The 19,004-nt window shown below is 40.1% G+C and overlaps 1 protein-coding gene across 2 annotated transcripts in view; it reads right to left on the bottom strand.

The window, feature by feature from the left end:
• Nucleotides 1–19,004, bottom strand: part of LOC135707248 (non-lysosomal glucosylceramidase) — a 352,494-nt gene that overhangs the window by 305,552 nt on the left and 27,938 nt on the right. The window contains exon 8 of one of the 2 annotated variants that reach the window (XR_010518215.1): nt 10,232–14,463. Coding sequence is in view for 1 of the 2 variants with exons in the window: in XM_065229036.1 (XP_065085108.1) it covers nt 13,367–14,463 (1,097 nt within the window). In the remaining variant the exon portion in view is untranslated. Of the gene's footprint in view, nt 1–10,162; nt 14,464–19,004 lie in introns of those variants that run through there. The other variant, XM_065229036.1, reaches the window with a different exon arrangement.

Here is a 19,004-nt window from a genome sequence, read left to right as displayed (position 1 = left end):
CTTAAATGTAAGTATCGATCAATAAAGATTTTTAAATGTGTACATCGAATTCATAGAAAATCCCCTAATAAAAAATAACCATAAACGAACGATAACCCAAATCATTGAACTATTCCACAAATGGTTTGGATGATACCCAGAACACGTCGTTAAGCAAATTAACCATACAATTTTTATTAGGGTTTAAAGTAAAGAATTGCTGACATAAATCTTTATTTCTGTATAAAGAACTTTGAAGAAGTTTCACAAATGGTTGGTCGGGATCAGTTCATGGTTGCATAATGGGTATATTTTTTTACCACTAATGGGTGAAAAACACTTTGAAATTTTATCGAGGGGGGTGACTCTATCGACGATGCAGGAAAAAATGTGTTTTGCTGCGCACATGTGCTTATAAGCTGCGCGGACGCTGAGTAGATAGAAAGAAGATTGATAACGATTCTGAAAAAGATGATGTGCGATGAAAGTAAATGCGAGAAATAGAAGAAGATTTTTCGAAGATTGATTCGCTAGTGTGAGATTTGTTGAGAATCTAGAATTCCGATTTAGATGTGTCGCCCCCTTCGAATTTTATCGTCTCATTTCCGTAACCGACTCATTGGGAATGCAAACAGTTACTGTCCGCAGCTTTTTTTTTAGCGAAAATAGACCATCTCCGGAAAAGGTTAGAATCCGAAACGTTCGAGAGTCATACAAATAAGTCAATACAATTTTATCCAATGTGGTATTATAATATTTCGTGCAATAAAATTTGATTGAAACTATTATTTTCAATGTATTAGATAGTTTTTTTTATTTCAACGAGAACAAATAACCAAGTGCCTGCCGAGGTGGGCGACTCTATCTACGATGCAGGAAAAATTGTGTTTCGTTGTGGTTAGCTGCACGCACGCTGAGTAGATAGAAAGAAGATTAATGACGATTCTGAAGATTTGCTGCAAAAAGATGATGTGCAATCCAAGTAGATACGAAAAATGATAGAAGATTTTTCAAAGATTGATTCGCTAGTGTGAGATTTGTTGAGCATCTAGATTTGAAATTTAGATGTGCCGCCCCCCTCGGTGCCTGCATCCTCTATTTGAAAAAAAACGTATTTTTTACCCATTCTATTGTAAACACAATTTAAGAAAATGGGTAAAAAACAACCATTTTTTTACACGGTGTTTCACGAAAATTTATTAATGGGTATAAACATATCATGTATGCAGGATATTATTGGCGTTGACGGCGACTCTGTAAAGGCCGGCGCACAATAGGTACGTTTTCGGGTTTTTTTTGATAGATAATACATGAGCTAACTGTCAAAAAACCTGAAAACGTATCTATTGTGCGCCGGCCTTAACTCTTAACTCCTATGGAAAATCCCGTAAGAATACGTCAGACTGTGCTTGAAACATGGCGAACTTTATACTATCTCGTCGTTAATGGGTTTTAAATAGAAATACTCAGAGGGAGAGATGGGTGGAGAGAACTTTTTGAGCCAAATGAACTGTCAAAATCTGAGCCAATCGAACATTCCAATTAGAATTTTTTCGATGATTTCTTATTCTTACTAGAATAAATTTGGGAGTATTGCAATCGAACAGAAATTCAATCACCTTTATGTTTTGTGTGCTTCTCAAATTCAACTAGTTTTTGGAACCAAAAACAATATTCTAACTCTATTGATTAATTGTGAAAACCAAAAATGGAACATGTAATAAAATTATGAAAGATTTTGAATGTTAATAACTCAGCTGCCCTTGGACCGATTTCAAGAATTTTATCACCAATCGATCAAAAATATTTCTACGCTTCTTTTAAATTTAAGACTCACCATTGAAAATTGAACGAATATGCAACTGTTGCTTTGATAATTGAAATTATCACCGATTGCCTGCGAAAAGCGATTTCCCTAACACAGATTTCAAAGTTGAATTTCATCTGGTCTCACCAAACGGTGTTTATTCAATCACCGCGTGGTGAGGGGTAGTGTTCTCCAGTACACAACGAAAGGCTGGCTGCTAGCAGCAAGCTGCAGCCCACATGAGCATCCATAGAAGGAGGATGAAGCCGCACCGCTATTGATCGGGATCAGTAGCTCTTTGTAAGTTGCTGTGGGCCATCTATGTCAAGCGCGTCATACTAAAGAGTATAAACAGAGAGAACCCTGCTCAAATTCCTATTCCTACTCATAACATAAGCTCCTGCTGCAGTTAACAAATATGATTTATTATATAAGACCACGTAGTCCTACGTCACCATTCCGTACAACCCCATAGGGCTGTCCCTTGTAGTTTTTAATAATAAATCCTGTTCAGGCTTTGTTCACACTCATCTGGAGAATTTATACAACCAAAACATTGATCTACTAAGTGATGTATAAGGTATGTCAAGAAGCTTTTATTTGACTTACATGAGTTGCAACAGAGCTAATTCGATAACAGCTCAATAATAATCAATAAAAGCTTGAAATTGAATGGCTATCAGCATTCCCGATCGCAACTCTAGTCCCTTAAATGTGCTGTGTAGGAATGATTAATTCATTCATCGTTGTTTTACATGAAACCAATGTTACCTCTTCACCTTGGTTAGCTTCTACTTGAAAAGCGGAAACTGTAACCACTAGTCTACTGATTTCGCTTGTTGTTAGACTGAACCAGTGTTGTGGAATAATGAATCTAATACGTCGTTTTTATTGCATTTACAAAGCATGCGATCAAATCACCGACAAACCGACATGAATAACCATAACAAAAACAATAGAATTTCTGACCAAAGCACACTACTGACATCTGGCTTCGTGGTCGCGGGAAATATTTAGCCAAACCATGAACCCGCATGCAAAAGCTATGAATTGGTTCGTGTCTAATCTATTCTGGACAAATTATTTTTATCTAGATCAAAAAATCCTATGGTTTTGACAGTTCGGATCACTGCACATTTAAATCGGCCGTTTACGATTTTCGGACATAAGTCAGAATTAAGTGTCATGTCGGTTTGTCGGTGATGAAATCATCGAAGCATAGTGGTATAAGAGCTATTATGCTGATTTTATTTACCTTTATTCAGCAATATTGTAACGCAATGAAATCTAATGAAGCTAGAAAACATTTATTAGACGGCTAATAAAGCATGTTGTTAAATCAATTGAAAATAGTTGATATGTGTAAATTACATTTATTAAGTTTGTCATTAGATCAAACTTCTGGCGTTGAATCGGAAAGACAATCAACGTTTATACAGCCTTTACTTAATGAGTAAATTAATCAGATCAGAGCAAACAGCGGAATAAAGGTGCATCTATCGATCTCAATGAGCATATTATTCGACAACTCGTTTTATTCTGCGTTGTACACTGTTATACAGCATTTATTCAACATATATGCTTATTTGTGACTCTGAATTGTTTGTTGGGAAGGCTCCATCCTTGGTCCAACGCCCTGGGACGGGATCTACAACGGTGTACTGACAACTGACACTCAAGCTGCCTAAAGGAGTTGAGATCGTTGCATTTTCCGACGACGTCGTCTTAACGGTACGAGACGCTGGAAGAGGTGAAATGTTTGTGACCAAGGTGATTGATACGGTTGTAAACTGGATGCAAGGAGCGAAGCTGCAGATAGCCCATGAAAAAATTGGAGTGATATTGGCCAGTAACTGCAAAGAGGTGCAGCGGGCAGAAATCACCGTCAGGGAACACGCCATAGCCTCGAAGCGCTTGATGAAATACCTGGGAGTGATGATTGACAACCTGGAAGTGATGGTCGAGCCACGTCAAATACACTTGAGAAAAAGCCATTAACGCGGTAGCCATAATTAAGCAGTAACAAGATACATCTCCTGGCTAGCGTCTTTACGTCGATGCTGAGGTATAGTCTGGATTGCAGCGCTGGTAATCAAGCAGAATCTAAGGAAACTGAACAGTACGTACCGGCTTATGGCCATGCAAGTCGTGAGTGTGTAAAGGCCCATCTCGTAGGAGGCAGTATTCGTTATCGCCGGAATGCTCCCTATCGGCATCACCATGACGGAGGACAGCGGATGCTATAAGCGGAGAGAATCCAGAGGATGATGATGATGATTGAGACTACCATTCATGTAGCAATGCGCCTGCAATCAAATCAGGGCGACAAGTCCCACTGACAAATCATATTCAGCTTGGCGCTGTATGAAGGACCAAAAACGGGGTGGACTGGTGAGCAGAAACGCCCGCGTGAAACCCACCGAGAAAAGAAAAAGAATCTCCTTCCAGCAAACAAGATCATATAATTAGCTATGGAATAAGCCCTCGTCTTGAAGGATGCCCCATGAGTGTGGAGAAGAGCCCGCCCCTTAATCCCTTGGACCCGCGTAGAAAAATGGTTGGTTTATGAACCTTCTTCAGTCCTTCTTGCCTAAATAAACCTTCATGGCGGTCTTCAAATTTTGAATGGTTAAATAAAACAATTTGTGTGATTGACAGCTTTTTATTAAATATTTTTCCTTTTGCATGATTTTTGTTTTACATTCATCAAAATAACACCACACTCATTTTTAGCGTATTGCATCGATTTACGTACCTACTCATCTATGTTTCAGTATGCTGCATTGGAAATAAATAGCAGCAAGCATCTTTTTGCATGCAAATGCATAGTTCACAGCGTGTTTAGCTCAGGTCTCGCCATGCGTTATTTCAATTGATTTATTTGTTTATTTATTTTGTTTATGGAAACTCTACAGGGTAGATTGATGAGCCGTCTACTATATGAAAAAAGTCTCATCATTTGTTTTTTTTTATCAAGTTCGATGATTATAAATATATAGTGAGTACATTTTATTTCGGAAGCTTCAAAATAGCATTTGTTAATCTATAGAAAAATGGGCACTAAATTTATGAACAAATACCTATAGGTATGAACGATTTTATTTTGTTTATATGTAGATGAGTTGCATCTTTACATTTACAATGGTTATTTTGTGCATGTTACACTAGTTGTTTTATTTAATGCTGATTTAACTTTTGCCACTTAATTTTTCAACAGTAGGTGGGGTAAGATTATTAAAGACACTCATAGTAATAGATCTGCCAATGTGAGCTGAGGCATCCAACCGAACTATCAAATCGTATGGAAAATGTTGGTTTTGGATACAACATGGCAGCACATTGGCAGGTCTATTACTATGAGTGTCGTCTATAGGCAAAATGGGCTCCGGGCAAGATCATCTACTTGATTTATTCAAATTTTTGTCAACATGAACAGGCTAATAATATAGTCCCAATTCATTGGAGTTGCATTGATCCTGTTGATATTGACAAACAAATAAAATAATAAATGTACTAGCTGACCCATCTTGCCGTATCTTACCCTATTAAATACATTTTATAGACGCATGACTCAAAAGGAATTCTGCACATGACATAACGTCACATTCCAGCCTCAATCGATGAGAAATCAGGCATAACATTTGATAACGGCACAAACGCATTTGTAAACAAACTTTCTAAGACCCTTTACAAGCGAACCAAAGTAGGCTCACGCAAACCAATACCACATTCGAAAAGGTGATAGTTGCCCCTATCCGATGATGTTGTTTGTTTGCGTGAGCGTACTTTGGTTCGCGTGTAAAGGGCCTTAAAAAGTTGGTTTACAAATGCTTTTGTGCCGTTCTCAAATGTTATGCCTGAAATAGTATAATGTGCTTGAGTAATTCAATACTATCACAAACAACATAAAAACTCAAAAGGGGTATTCACAAAGCGCATCATAAACGTATACACTCTCGTAAATGCGTAAACTTCCATTATACTCCGATGGACCTTGGTATTTTTACGATAGTGTAGGTATAGGTTTACAATGCGCATAGTGAATACCCCTAATGTAACATTCATAGATATTCTCTTGGCTCTTGCTGGAAGTAATGTTAAAATAAATCTGGCTGTTTTCAACACACAGAACCTATTATCTAAGTAGCATCCATTATGCCAAATAAGTACGACAGGCAATGAGTTAACACAGTTACTAACGTTAGAGAAAGTCGATGAATAGAATCGATCAATGTTACATTGGTCCTTTTGTATTGTTCGTGTTGAATTATTTCAAAGCAATACACTTGAATATATTACCTTTTAATGCTAAAGTATTAGTGCTAAAAGCGTTAGTCTTTGAAAGTAGAAGAATTAGATTCTCATTAAGCACATTAACTAAGCCAAATGTCAACGATTTGGAAAAGCTAAATGTCTGCTAAAACTAATAACTATAACTTATGTATGACAACTGTGTTGTTTCCTAATAAATAGAGAAAATTTATTTTTGTTTAAGCACCAAACGTTCTAATTGATTAGCATCGGTATAGGTAGATCAAAGAATTTGCTGATTCACTGGTTGGGTCTTATTGGCACCTAAATCCTAATACCCCGTTCACATTACAGCGTATATCACATGATATACGCTGTCTTGCAATGAGCACTCATACATCTAGTTTTCACTGGAAATCCTATGTATGAGTGCTCATTGCAAGACAGCCTATATCACGTGATATAAGCTGTAATGTGAACGGGGTATAAGATGCATTTTGAAATTGTACGTAATCATTTGAACTAATGTTTTTTTGTGGCATTGTGTTCTGTGTGTAAGCTCGTTTTGAATAAATGTTTTGTGTCTAAGCAGCATTTCAATGTGTGTGCCAAAATTTTACAGCTTAATTTGAATATAAAGAAAGAAATAATGATTAGTAATTTCCGATTAATTCCACTACCTTAATCGCTTATCATTGACAAATACGCATTTTTCATCTACAATGTACAGACTCTTTCGTTTACTCCTACTATAATGTTCGTATTAGTACAAGACACTGAAGAAGTCATCATATAAACTTCTCGGAATGCCCAAGTATTAATATAAGTATAAGTGCAGTAAGCCATGTACATACGACCGTTCTTGCACTTATACTTAGGGCTACCGAAAGCATTGCGCATTCCAACAGAGGTCCGTTCACTTCTCGTTCATCCTGTATTAGAGTGGAGCATCATCTGATTACTATACAACTCTCATCCGGTTGCAACTATCATTCGAAAAAGTTATATCGATGTTTCGATTTGAATGGTCTGAGGTTTCATTCGAACGTACTTTCAGTGAACTCCCAAAAAGGAGACAAATGGTCACCGTTGGAACCGAAAGCATGGAGATGAATGTATGGAGGAATACCCAAAAGCACTCTATGAGTGTTGCCAGGTCTATTTTCAGGGGGCGAGATCTTGACTTCAGAGCATTATGTTCTAAGAGTTCTAACAGCTTCAAAACTTGTCAAACAAACGTGTGGGAAGGCAATTACCTTCCAATATGATTTTGTTGGCTTTCGTAGAACACTGTACGGCTCTAATGTTCAGTTGGCCACTTATCGAAATCCATTTCCCGCGAGTGTCTCACATACTTGTCTGGCCTTGGTGTCAATAATGACCACACTGTGTTTACTGACGGGATGTTTTGGATGTCGAGTAAGGAGGACAAGAACGAGTTACGATACCAGAAAATGGAGTTGTCCACGATGCAGTCTCGGAAGTGTATATGGCCAGCCCAATACACAGCTGATTGGTTGCCTGACTCACGAGATATGAGCATATTTATGCCTCCTACCTGGGGTGGGAAAATATCCAGAGCAAACCACATCCCTGGGTATCAGATGCAGACGGATTTCCCCTGGGCCAAGAATCGAAATGGTTATTGGCGCTGTCCCTGGAACTCATGTGAAAATTGACAATTGCTGGTTGAGAAAGTGCCAAGAAATTCATCGCCACAGAGAGCGCAGACTGGACCTGTTCTATCCCATGGAGATCCAGCAATCAAAAGGTACAACATCTGAGCAAAAGGAAACAGTAAATGTGGTTGAAACGCCTCTATATATCGACCATTCGTACCACGTCTATTGCCTGGAATTTGTGTTCAAAGGGAGATTCCGGAGGGACTCCCTAGTGAAGTTGATAAAGGATCTACCCTATCAGGCAAGATATCTGGGACTTTAGGTGATAAAGGTGTGGAGATTGAAGGATTGAATGATTATGTTACCCTGCTGGAGTATCTTGGAGCGTTGGAGCGGGACTATGTGCAGCATCCCTCATAGTTGGGGGGTTGTATTTAGTGGCTCTTTATTTCAAAAACCTACCGAAGAGAATCGTTAGCTTATCGAATACAAATAAGCTGTTTGAAACGGGCAAGATCAAGGTTGGGTGGTCAGTGTGCTCTCTGGAAGCCACTCCTCGGGTTATCAAGCAACTGGAGCGATGCTTCAAGTGCATGGGTTTCGGTAACCAGACGAGGTACTGCAATGGCCCTGACAGATCTGATCTGAGCTGGAAATGCGGGGAGAAAGGTCATATTGCAAGAGGTTGCACGAACCAACCGAGGTGTATGCTCTGCAAAAAAGAGGACTGAAACGTTCATCGACGGGAGACTTCAAATGCCTAGCATACAAAAAGACGATGGCAGGCCAACAGTAATGGAGGTAACCCAAATAAACTCAGTTATTGCGACACTGCTCAGCAACTGTTGTGGCAGTCAAACAGAAACAAAGTGCGACGTTGCAATCATTGCAGAACCGTATCGAGTCCCGTATCCAGGCGTACCCGCACACGTTCAGGATGGTGCTGCAGAAATGCCTGGACGAGGGTCACTTCGCTGACTGGTGGAAGATACAGAAGCTAGTGTTGCTGCCGAAACCAGGAAAACCACCGGGGGATCCAGCATCGTATATGCCTGCTGGATACACTCGAAAAACTCTTGGAGAGGATCATCTTAAGCAGGCTGACGAAATGCACGGAGAGTGAGCACGGATTGTCGGAGAGCCAGTTCGGATTCCGGAAAGGGAGATCGACGGTGGATGCAATTCGGACAGTGGTCGAGAGAGCCGAGAAGGCGTCCAAACAGAAGCGGAGAGGAGATCGATATTGAACCGTGATAACGATCGACGTCCAGAATGCGTTCAACAGCGCCAGCTGGGAGGCCATCGCCGAAGCGATGCATTGAATGAGGGTCCCTGATTACCTGTGCTGTATCCTGAGGAGTTATTTCCATAATCGGGTTCTGGTCTACGAGACAGACATGGGACAGAGATCGGTTAGGATCACAGCGGGAGTTCCACAATGCTCCATCCTTGGTCCAACGCTTTGGAACGGGATGTTCAACGGCGTGCTAACGCTGAAGCTACCCAAAGGAGTTGAGATCTTTGGCTTTGTGGACCACGCCCAAGTAACCAAAAGTTCCGCATTCAACGATTAAAATCACTTTCAAGTTCCGTAAAGTTCAAATAAAGTTCCGACCGAACCTTCAAGTTCCATAAAGTTCAAATAAAGTTCCGACAGAACTTTCAAGTTCCATAAAGTTCAAATAAAGTTCCAACCGAACCATCAAGTTCCATAAAGTTCAAATAAAGTTCCGACCGAACTTTCAAGTTCCATAAAGTTCACATTTAGTTCCAACAGAACTTTCAAGTTCCATAAAGTTCAAATAAAGTTCCGACAGAAGTTCCATAAAGTTCAAATAAAGTTCCGACAGTACTTTCAAGTTTCATAAAGTTCAAATAAAGTTCCAACCAAACCTTTCAGTTCCATAAAGTTCAAATAAAGTTTCGACAGGACTTTCAAGTTCCATAAAGTTCAAATAAAGTTCCGACAGAACTTTCAAGTTCCATAAAGTTCAAATAATGTTCCGTCAGAACTTTCAAGTTCCATAAAGTTCAAATAAAGTTCCGACAGAACTTTCAAGCCACATGAAGCAATCCGCACAAGTCTTTATTAGTAACAAAATTTAATGTACGTAAATATTAAATCATCAGTGGCCCGAATAAATCATAATTCTTATAATTATGCAGTGCATCAACATTCTGTTAAAACATAAAAAAATTAAAAAGTAATTTCCTGGATTCGAACCCGAGTATTCGGCATGCGATCTACTAACGCTAACCACTGCGCCACAAATGTGTTGGAATACCATGCGGGCAAATACCAATTTCAAATTCATCAAGGTATTGTGTTTCGTATGCAAGTCAGTCAGCTGGCACTGAAAACTCCAACAGTAGGCGGGACAACAGCTCGCTTTAATATATTTCAGATGACGCAGCGGTTCGTGCTGGGGCTCTCACGCAGAAGGACTGGGTTTAATTCTTCAAACACTCCAAAACTACTAATGCTGATCAATCCATACACATAAATACCTGCCTTTAGAAATAACTTTCATAAAAGTGCGAACTAAACATAGAATTGGTGTAGAGGGCAAACACCTTTTTTAATTTATTTTCTAAAAGTTCCGTTCAAGTTCCGCCAGAAGCTGCTTAGAATTCTCTTCAATTATGATACCGGAACTTTCAAGTTCTTATAACGACTTAAAAATGAGGCTGCTTAGAATTCTAAAGACCATCACTAACTAATCTGCTTAAGCCACAAATGGCCTTTTATCAGAACTTTTGGTTACTTGGGCGTCGTCTTGACAGTAACAGGCGAGACGCTGATAGAGGTGGAAGTGTTGGCGACCGAAGCGATCGACATGATTGGTAACTGGATGCAAGGAGCGAAGCTGACCAAACAGATAGAGAGGGTTGTTTGAGGACGGACCCCATTTTTTACCAAAACATATTTTCTTTTATTTTAGGTCTTCACTATGTTCTAGGGGGATTAATCACAAAATTCATTTCTTTCAAAGATGCAACATGTCATACCCATCAACTTTGCTCAAGGTGTCATTACTCGAAGTCCACTCTCCACGGTGCTATTAATTAAGAGCGTCAAAATGGACTTTTAAACCACTGTGCAGTGGGCAAAAATCACCGTCGGGGAGCACGCCATAACCTCGAAGCGTGTGCTGAAATACCTGGGAGTGATGATGGATGACCGGCTAAACTTCAACAGCCACGTCGAATATGCCTGTGAGATGGCTTCGAAGGCCATCAACGCGATAGCTACAATCATACCGAACAACGCTGGTCCCAGCAGTTGCAAGTCTTCTGACCAGTATGTCGTCGTCGATACTGAGGTATGGAGGGCCAGCCTGGGTTGCAGCGCTGAAAACGAAGCAGAAACAAAGGAAACTGAGCAGTACGTTCCGGCTCATGGCCATGTGAGTGCGTACAGAACCATCTCGTCGGAATCAGTATGCATTATCGCCGGAATGATCCCTATCGGCATCACCCTGGCGGAGGACAGCGAGTGTTACAGGCGGAGAGAAGTCGGAAGAGTACGTAAAGTTGTGAGAGTGGAGTCGCTGGTTAAGTGGCAACAGGAGTGGAACACGGGAGGGAGAACGGTAGATGGACACATAGAGTATTATCATAGAGGTAACTCTAAGACCAGAAGATTCCGAAGAAACGAGCTTAACTTTTTGGCTCAGCTCTGGTACTATCTTCGGTCCCAAGCTAATCAGTGCACCCCTCGAAACATAGGAAAATCCACGAACCCCTCATTTTATCTGTCAAACTTTCATAGCGAATCAAAACAAACATTGTGTAGTACTAGAATTTTGACTAGAATGGGGTAGGTTAATCGTTTGCTTGGGACCAATAGGCTAGTCAAGTAGTGAGCCAATTTAAAATCGTTAGTTTCGTATTGATTGTTGGTATTACCGATTCTTTCGACCTGGGTGAAAAAAACACGGAGAAGTCAACTTCCACCTAACGCAGTTTCTGTTTGGCCACGGCTGCTTCAGGAAAAACCTGCATCAGTTCGGACACGCAGCGTCACCTCTCTGTCCGGAGTGTGGCAACGTAGATGAAACGCCGGAGCATGTGATCTTCGACTGTCCAAGGTTCGAGGCAGTGCGAAGATGCCCGTCCTTAACGGGAGAATGTCGTCGTTGAAATATCACGAGAGGAGGGCACTTGGAATGCCGTCAGCAGGACAGTCACGCAGATTATGTCGGGGCTGCAGCGTAAATGGAGAGAAGATCAGTGATCTAGCAACGCCAGCTAGCGCTGAGAGTATGAGAAGTGCATAAGCACAGCCACCTCCCGAAGTAGTCGCTCCACCGTGGTCCCGGGGGGGGGGGGGGGGATCCAGGCAGAGGAGAGAGTAAGGAATGGGTTTTAGTGGAGCTGCATTAGGCAACTAGTTGATACCACACCGTGCCAACTACACTACAGGCCAGGCTTCTTGAAGCTTTCCTAAACGTTACTATAAAAAAAGATCTTTATTGCAGACGAAATACGCGTATCTGTCATGTAATCCTTCTCTCTTTCTTTATACAAGTACCGTGCCGACACCATACTTTGTGCAGTTTCTAATGATTGTGTACTACTATATTTTCGATCGCATCTCGATTTTAACAACATATTTTTGAAACGTTAGATAGATTCACGGGAAGTAGTGTTGCAGTATGGTGCGGGTGATGGTATTTATCCATCAAACTCATATTCATCAGAACCCTGTTTATGATAAATAAATAACGTCAACGGATCAAGAGATAGTGGTCAGACCGCCTCTTATAACATAAGGTTGCATACGCAATAGATGAGTCCTCTCATCAACATCTCTCGATCCTCCGGAAATAGGTCTAGTAAAACTCATGTTGTGTGTAACGAATCTTAAAACTTCCAGAAATGCTTAGTTAATAATCTTTGAGTGAACTCACTTAAATTCGATCAAACAAAAAATGATTTGGAAACTACATTTCATAAACATTTTTCATTTTACGGGGCATTTACTAAGCTCATAAATTGACTTTGAAACCCATGTTGTGCTTCTCATTGTTGTAGGATGGTTATGATTAAATACTGTTACGTATTTTCGAACAAAAACCCAGCTACTGCTACATTTCCTGTCCTGCTAATAGGTCCCTTTAGGTCGGTCTTCCAAGATTTTTTTCGAACGTTGCTCAAATATTTCCTACTGATTGTATTGTTTGCAAATTGGAATACTTATGACTTAAGTACCAAATATTGGCGTTACAGCTGAAAACTGGAAAAATCCACATCCGAAAATCGATTTTACTCTTGGTTTTATACGTTATACATCATGTCGTAAGAAGTGAGTTGTATTCGCACAATGATTATTACATTATGTATAAGGTATACTGCCGCTCTTCGCATGTCGATCCCATAGTCGTTTTAGTCAAAACAGAGTTTTTCAATGCAAATGGTACCTAATTACCCGTATTTTCATAATACTGGATGAACTCATCAATTTGTTCTGAAAAAATGGGAAGAACAGCCAAAAGACAAAAATCGCTAGTGGGTTTTTCCAGTTTTCATATCAAATGACAATATTCACCTGAATTGTCAGATATTGTAAAAAAAAAAAAACGAGGGAACGAACACAAATCAACAATAAACTATTTAGACCACACAACGGCGCCATTCATCGATTAGGCAACATTTATGCACTTATTGCACGACGGGAAACTTATTGGGTAATGTCAGCATCACCTTAATTTCTATTTAGTTTCTTCTGTTCCCAGGCAGTTTGCATAGACCAAATACTGAGTGGACGCATGTAACCGATAGCACGATAATGGCGCTCAGCGTACAGTGCTTCCGGAGTTTCGAAGTTCATACCGATCTTTTCTGATAGTGTCTGGTACATTCCACCGGCGGTTTGGAAGGCCTCGGTGAACATTCCTTCGTGGATCATGGTCGATGCCAGTGCGTAGGTCACACCGGTCCATACTTCCTCTCCCTGTATTGTAGATACATCTGGCCTTCCATCCTTGTTTGGTTGAGTGCTCGGAATGTATCCATTCACAGCTCCCATGTTGCCACCGCAAAACCGCATCACATTGTTGTCGTAGATGGTTTTCAGTGCTGTCCTAACGTTTTCCTTCGGTACGATATCATAATCGAATCCACAACAACGCAAGTACCAATGACCGCACAGCTGGTCAGACATGATGGAATTTTTTGAGGCACTCTGCCCATCAAACTTATAGTACGATCCATTCCATAACTTTTCCTCAAATGACGCTTTTCCTTTCTCCAAAATTTCTCTGAACTTGATACAATCGTCGGATTTATCCAGTAAGTTCGCCATCACCGACATGCAATGTAGGCTGGCTAACCAAAGCCCACCACAATACGCGCTAGGTCCATCCATAACCCAAGTATCGTACGTCTGATCTGGACATTTGCTGTTCTCAATAATACCATCATTATCTTTATCCCACTCCATCGTTTTCTCCAGAATTAACTTGCAAGCTGGATACATACTCTTCAGATAGGTCATGGCGTCCATGAGGTAGACCTTGCCGTTGGTTTCATTAATGTACATTGATGCGGATTTTCGGTTCTGTTGCTTCTCCTCTGGCGATACCTTATTACGGTTGTCATGCACATACATTTCGTACATACTTTCCTTATCGATAAACTCAATCGAACTGAACTTGCTAGCATTTTCTGCGTTCAGCTGTGCATAGTGGTTTAACGTGTAGTAGTCGCGGTACACCTGAAGGACAAATTTGGTGTTCAAATCCCGCCACTCGGAGACATCATGCACTGGGTAGGCGTTGATCAGGTCGAAAGGTTCTTCATCTGGGGGAGTAAAAGAGATACAGAAAATATGAAAAAATTGAGAAATCGAAAACGTATTGCATTCTCAGCTCCCACAAAAATCTGTCCGCCATTACTGGGAGAAATTTATCCACATAAGTGGTTTAAACGCTGTACAGACTGGAGAGTTATAACATATTCTAACGGTTGTCAAATAATTGCAGCACAGAAACCACCATCAAGATAGCGCTATAACATGTTACAACTCTGTAGTCTGAACGTACTATAAGAGAGGAGAGGCTTTATAACAAACTGCCTTGGCAACCTATATCTAAGTGGATTCTAGCAGCACTGCCAATGCAATCAAGATAGGCGCTGCGCGATAAGCTCTGGCTTTGACAGTTCGTTTGGTCAAAACCAGCCAGTCCGCTTCTTTCTTAGACCCTCTCTAGTTTTACACAAACATAGAAAAATTGTCGGATCTCCGAGAACTCTCTAAACTGTAGAAATTTCGAAAACACCGACAGCTTTAGAAATTTGATTAACTTTTGAAAAAATCAGACTTTTTAGTAACACTCCGAACTGCGAGAATTTTTGAAACTGCAGTAATTAAGGAGCCCATACCCGCAAGTCAGTCCCATCTGTAAAAAACTGGGAATGAGAAAATGGCGTTCAAAGATTTTACAATTTTTCTGGAGGAAAAATGTTGAAAATGTGATAGAAGTAAAAAATATTATGAAAAAAATCTGAGTGGGGCTGACATTTATGACACGATTCCATTTAAAGTCAATGTGAAAAAAAACCGCAAGTCAGTCACAATGCCATGACGATGCTGCATTAGTTTAGCACAGTATTGAATAGTAGAAAGATACCATGGTCCCATAGAACACTATTGAACGATTTTGTAATAGTTCCGCTATGTCCGGAACATATTCCGGTGAGTATGGGTTGTGAAACCAGAAATTTTCAAGAACGTGCCAAACCCAACCATGCGATAAATCAAGGAGCGGAATACCTAGCCCTGGTCCTCACAAGTTCCTACTTCACGGCTCCCCGAGTCATATGATAACAAAAGACTACCAGCTGAAACATGGACACAGCTGGGTGGCGTAGCCTGGGCAATGTTGCCAGTCCGGTAATAGCAAAGTGAAGAGGTGCGACGCGCACACTGGCGGTACGGTGATAGAGGAAATGCTTCACCAAACCTGAGCGTCTGTTCACCATGGAGGTGCGGCTCAAAACGGCGTCTGTTCTCCATGTTAGGAGCGGCTTGCCAGCGTGGTACTCTAAACAGAGCTGTGTACGATGGTTCCCCGGCGAGACAGGGGGTTGGGGCAGGCCCAACAAGCCGCCCTGAATAAAAAAACAAAGTTGCAAATACTGAAGAAAGAAATACGGATCGGAACAATCGGCACAGACCTACGCGACGAAATAAGGACTAAGATTGGAAACTCGGAACATGGAACTGCAAATCGCTCGGCTTCCCGGGCTGCGATAGGTTAATCTATGACGAGAAGGTAACCTGCGGACCCTTCGCAGACTACGAGGCTGGCGAACTGTGGCCATGGATTGATTAGAGTGGAGACGACTTCTTCGGAAAGCAAAGGACAACAAGGCCTTAGCCTGATTGGTAAGGTAAGGTAAGTAAGCGATAAATTAATTCACATGCGAATTGGAAAATAAGCGTCATGATGATTGACCAGCACCATGTTGGCCACACCGGGTCATGTTTCGGGTATCCCCGGGGAAATGGTAATTTTTTTAAAATCAAAATCCCTCATGCAACACATCAAATCACACGATAATTCAAGCCATAACCATTGGCGATCATATTGAGGGTCGTATGAACTTTATTGGACACATCCGGACATGTTCCGGATACCCTAAGAGAAGTGGACAGAATCTGTTTTTAGTTAGATCTCATCATGCGATATGCTGTCTAACATTTTTAGTTCTATAGAAGCAAGTCTACAAACATAGCTGTGAAGTTGTTTTATAGTTTATTTAATGAAATCATATATATTTCCTAATGGGATTGACTTGCGGTTACTGTTTGCTGTGTAATAATTTGACTTGGTATTGTTTTTCATCTTCAATGTGCCAGAAGTTTCAGCTATTTCTAAAGTTCTTTTCTAGAGTTCTGAGAAGTCCTATGAGCACCTAAAATTCCGAGAATATGAAGTACTCTAAAAACGTATATAATTCTTGAGAGACAAACAACTTCGATAACTAACTAAACTGAGACAATTTATGGAACTCCAGCAAGTTATCAGAGTCACAACATTCAGTGACTCTCAGATCTCCAGCAACCCTTAGAATTCTGTAGCAATTTCCGATTATATTTATTGGTAGCGAAAAGCTCGACTTGAGTAGAACCACAAATATTCTTCCACAAACTGGCGCAAAACCTCGTCAGGTTACATAGCATCCTACAGACACAGGCAGTTTCTTGCACTAAATTCGTTGAAACACTATGAAATTTCACTAATCTGAACATTTTACAAACTTTAACAGCTAAAAGGACTGTTGTCCCCCTGGGACATTAGGAACTGTATATACAGTCAGAACTCTAGGATTCTAGAATTCCAGCATATCCTTTAGAACTCCTGGAAGCTCCGGTAATCTAAGTGTTCGGGAGTTGCTTCACCCTACCCTAACTACGCCAGTGCGTATTTTCTCCGAAGCGCTCACTGCACGGGACCGGACGATCTCCCCTCGCTTCCGAGCAACACTACTATGGATCGATGGCAGACAGTATATAAGGTAGCGGTAACGATCACGGCAGATAGGGAATAATGACGTCAATGCATGATGCAATGATGTCTAACAGTATAGACTTCTCTGACGTTTGTGAATTGCACAAGTATTAGTGCAGAACTTTGGGTAAATTCAAAGGTTTTCTTGCACTAAACTTATAATTTACCCCGAGTTCTGCACTAATACTTCTGCATTTCACAAACGTCAGAGAAGGCTATAGACTATAGGGAACGATTATTTTAATTTAATTACGATAAGACAGCTTGTCACGCAAATAGAAGGATCATTGTTGGGCACTTACTGAAATACTTCAATAGTACAATTCCCCTGCAAACCCAAATAAATCTATCAGCGTAAAAATAAATAAAATAAGAGTGATTTGCGGCAAATCCCGCCAGTATCGCACCCAACGTCAGTGCCTTTTTCATAAGCGTACTACAACGCGGCTTTAAAAAAAAGGAGTAACAAGTGTGATACTATCACTGCTAGACTAGATCTTTGGTTCTCTCATGCAGTGGTTTATTTATATTTTTTTCTAAGTTCGAAAATCTATAAAATTACTCCAAGTTCGAGATGTTTCTATATCTGATATATTTTTTTTACATCCACGATCTTGATGGGAAAGTTTGACCTAGAATTGTATTCTGTATTCCAAGATCTTAATTAAGCTGATTCCAAGTCCGAGATCCCATAAATGACAAATTACCCGCAACCTACAAAACCTTACAAATCTTTCTGGCTCAGAATACTAAACATATTTATAAGTCCGGAATTCATCGAAACTCAAATGATCTAGGATTTTGTTTTTGAAACCTTGGATTTTAATAAAAAGCTAAGACCGCAATCTTCTAAATTTTCCTAAGTACGAAACCATGAAACTGAAATACGTCCCAGAACCTTGAAGAAATGATCCATGTCTTGGATCTTTAAAAAAATGCTACTAGTCCAATAACTTTTCCCTGGATTTAAATTGTTCAAGTCTAAGCCTTCTATAAATTAATTGTGTCACTTTCCTACATGATGAGCGATATCATTACATTTCAAGCTGAACATTGCATTAGGTCCTAAGTAACATTGACCGATTCCCTTCGTCGACTTTCTCTTTCGTTAAGAATTTGAACACATGACGGTTTCTTGTTGTGTTTGTTATATTATATGCTAGATACAAGCTTCTCTAATCAATCTGTAATACCTTGGAATGCCTTTACATGGTCGTGGGGATACAAAGAGAAAGTCGACGAAGAGAATCTGTCAATGCTACTTAGGACCTAATGCAATGTTCAGCTTGATTTTGTATTGTAGTTTTAAATAAGGATTGAAAATAAAATTTCCCTGAATTTAAAGAAAATTCCTTGAGATTCCCTGAGTTTCAAGCTCATAAATAGAATTCCCTGATTTTCCAGTTTTTTCAGGTAATCGACATGTTATAAAAAAACAAGGCATTGTTCTGAAATGCATGTCCGTTTAAATGTAGTGGTTGCAAGGGTTTGGTTTTATAAAAGAAAATTCTCGTGGTCATGAAAGGTCAGCAGGTCATTAGGCCAAACAGGTCACATAACCGAATGGGAACATGACGACATTTTAATAGTTGTTTTCATCTTTTCATCACTTTTCATCTTACAGCATCAGTATTGATCCGGTTTTAGAAAAGCAGCAGCAAAAATGTTCCTATATTAAAGATCTAGATTTTTTTCCAATTAGTTCTTAAAAAAACTTTAGGCCCAAGGTCTTTAACTTTATCTGAATGCTAGAATCTTGAAAGGATTTCTGAAATTTGTAATCTCTAAAAAAAGGAACAAATCCTGGGATACTAATTGTTCTTCTTC

Source organism: Ochlerotatus camptorhynchus, unplaced genomic scaffold, assembly GCF_037179485.1.
Source record: "Ochlerotatus camptorhynchus isolate MF236.1 unplaced genomic scaffold, CSIRO-AGI_Acam_v1.1 ptg000306l, whole genome shotgun sequence".
Classification (NCBI taxonomy): Eukaryota; Metazoa; Arthropoda; class Insecta; order Diptera; family Culicidae; genus Ochlerotatus; species Ochlerotatus camptorhynchus.
This window is presented reverse-complemented; position numbering and strand designations above follow the sequence as displayed.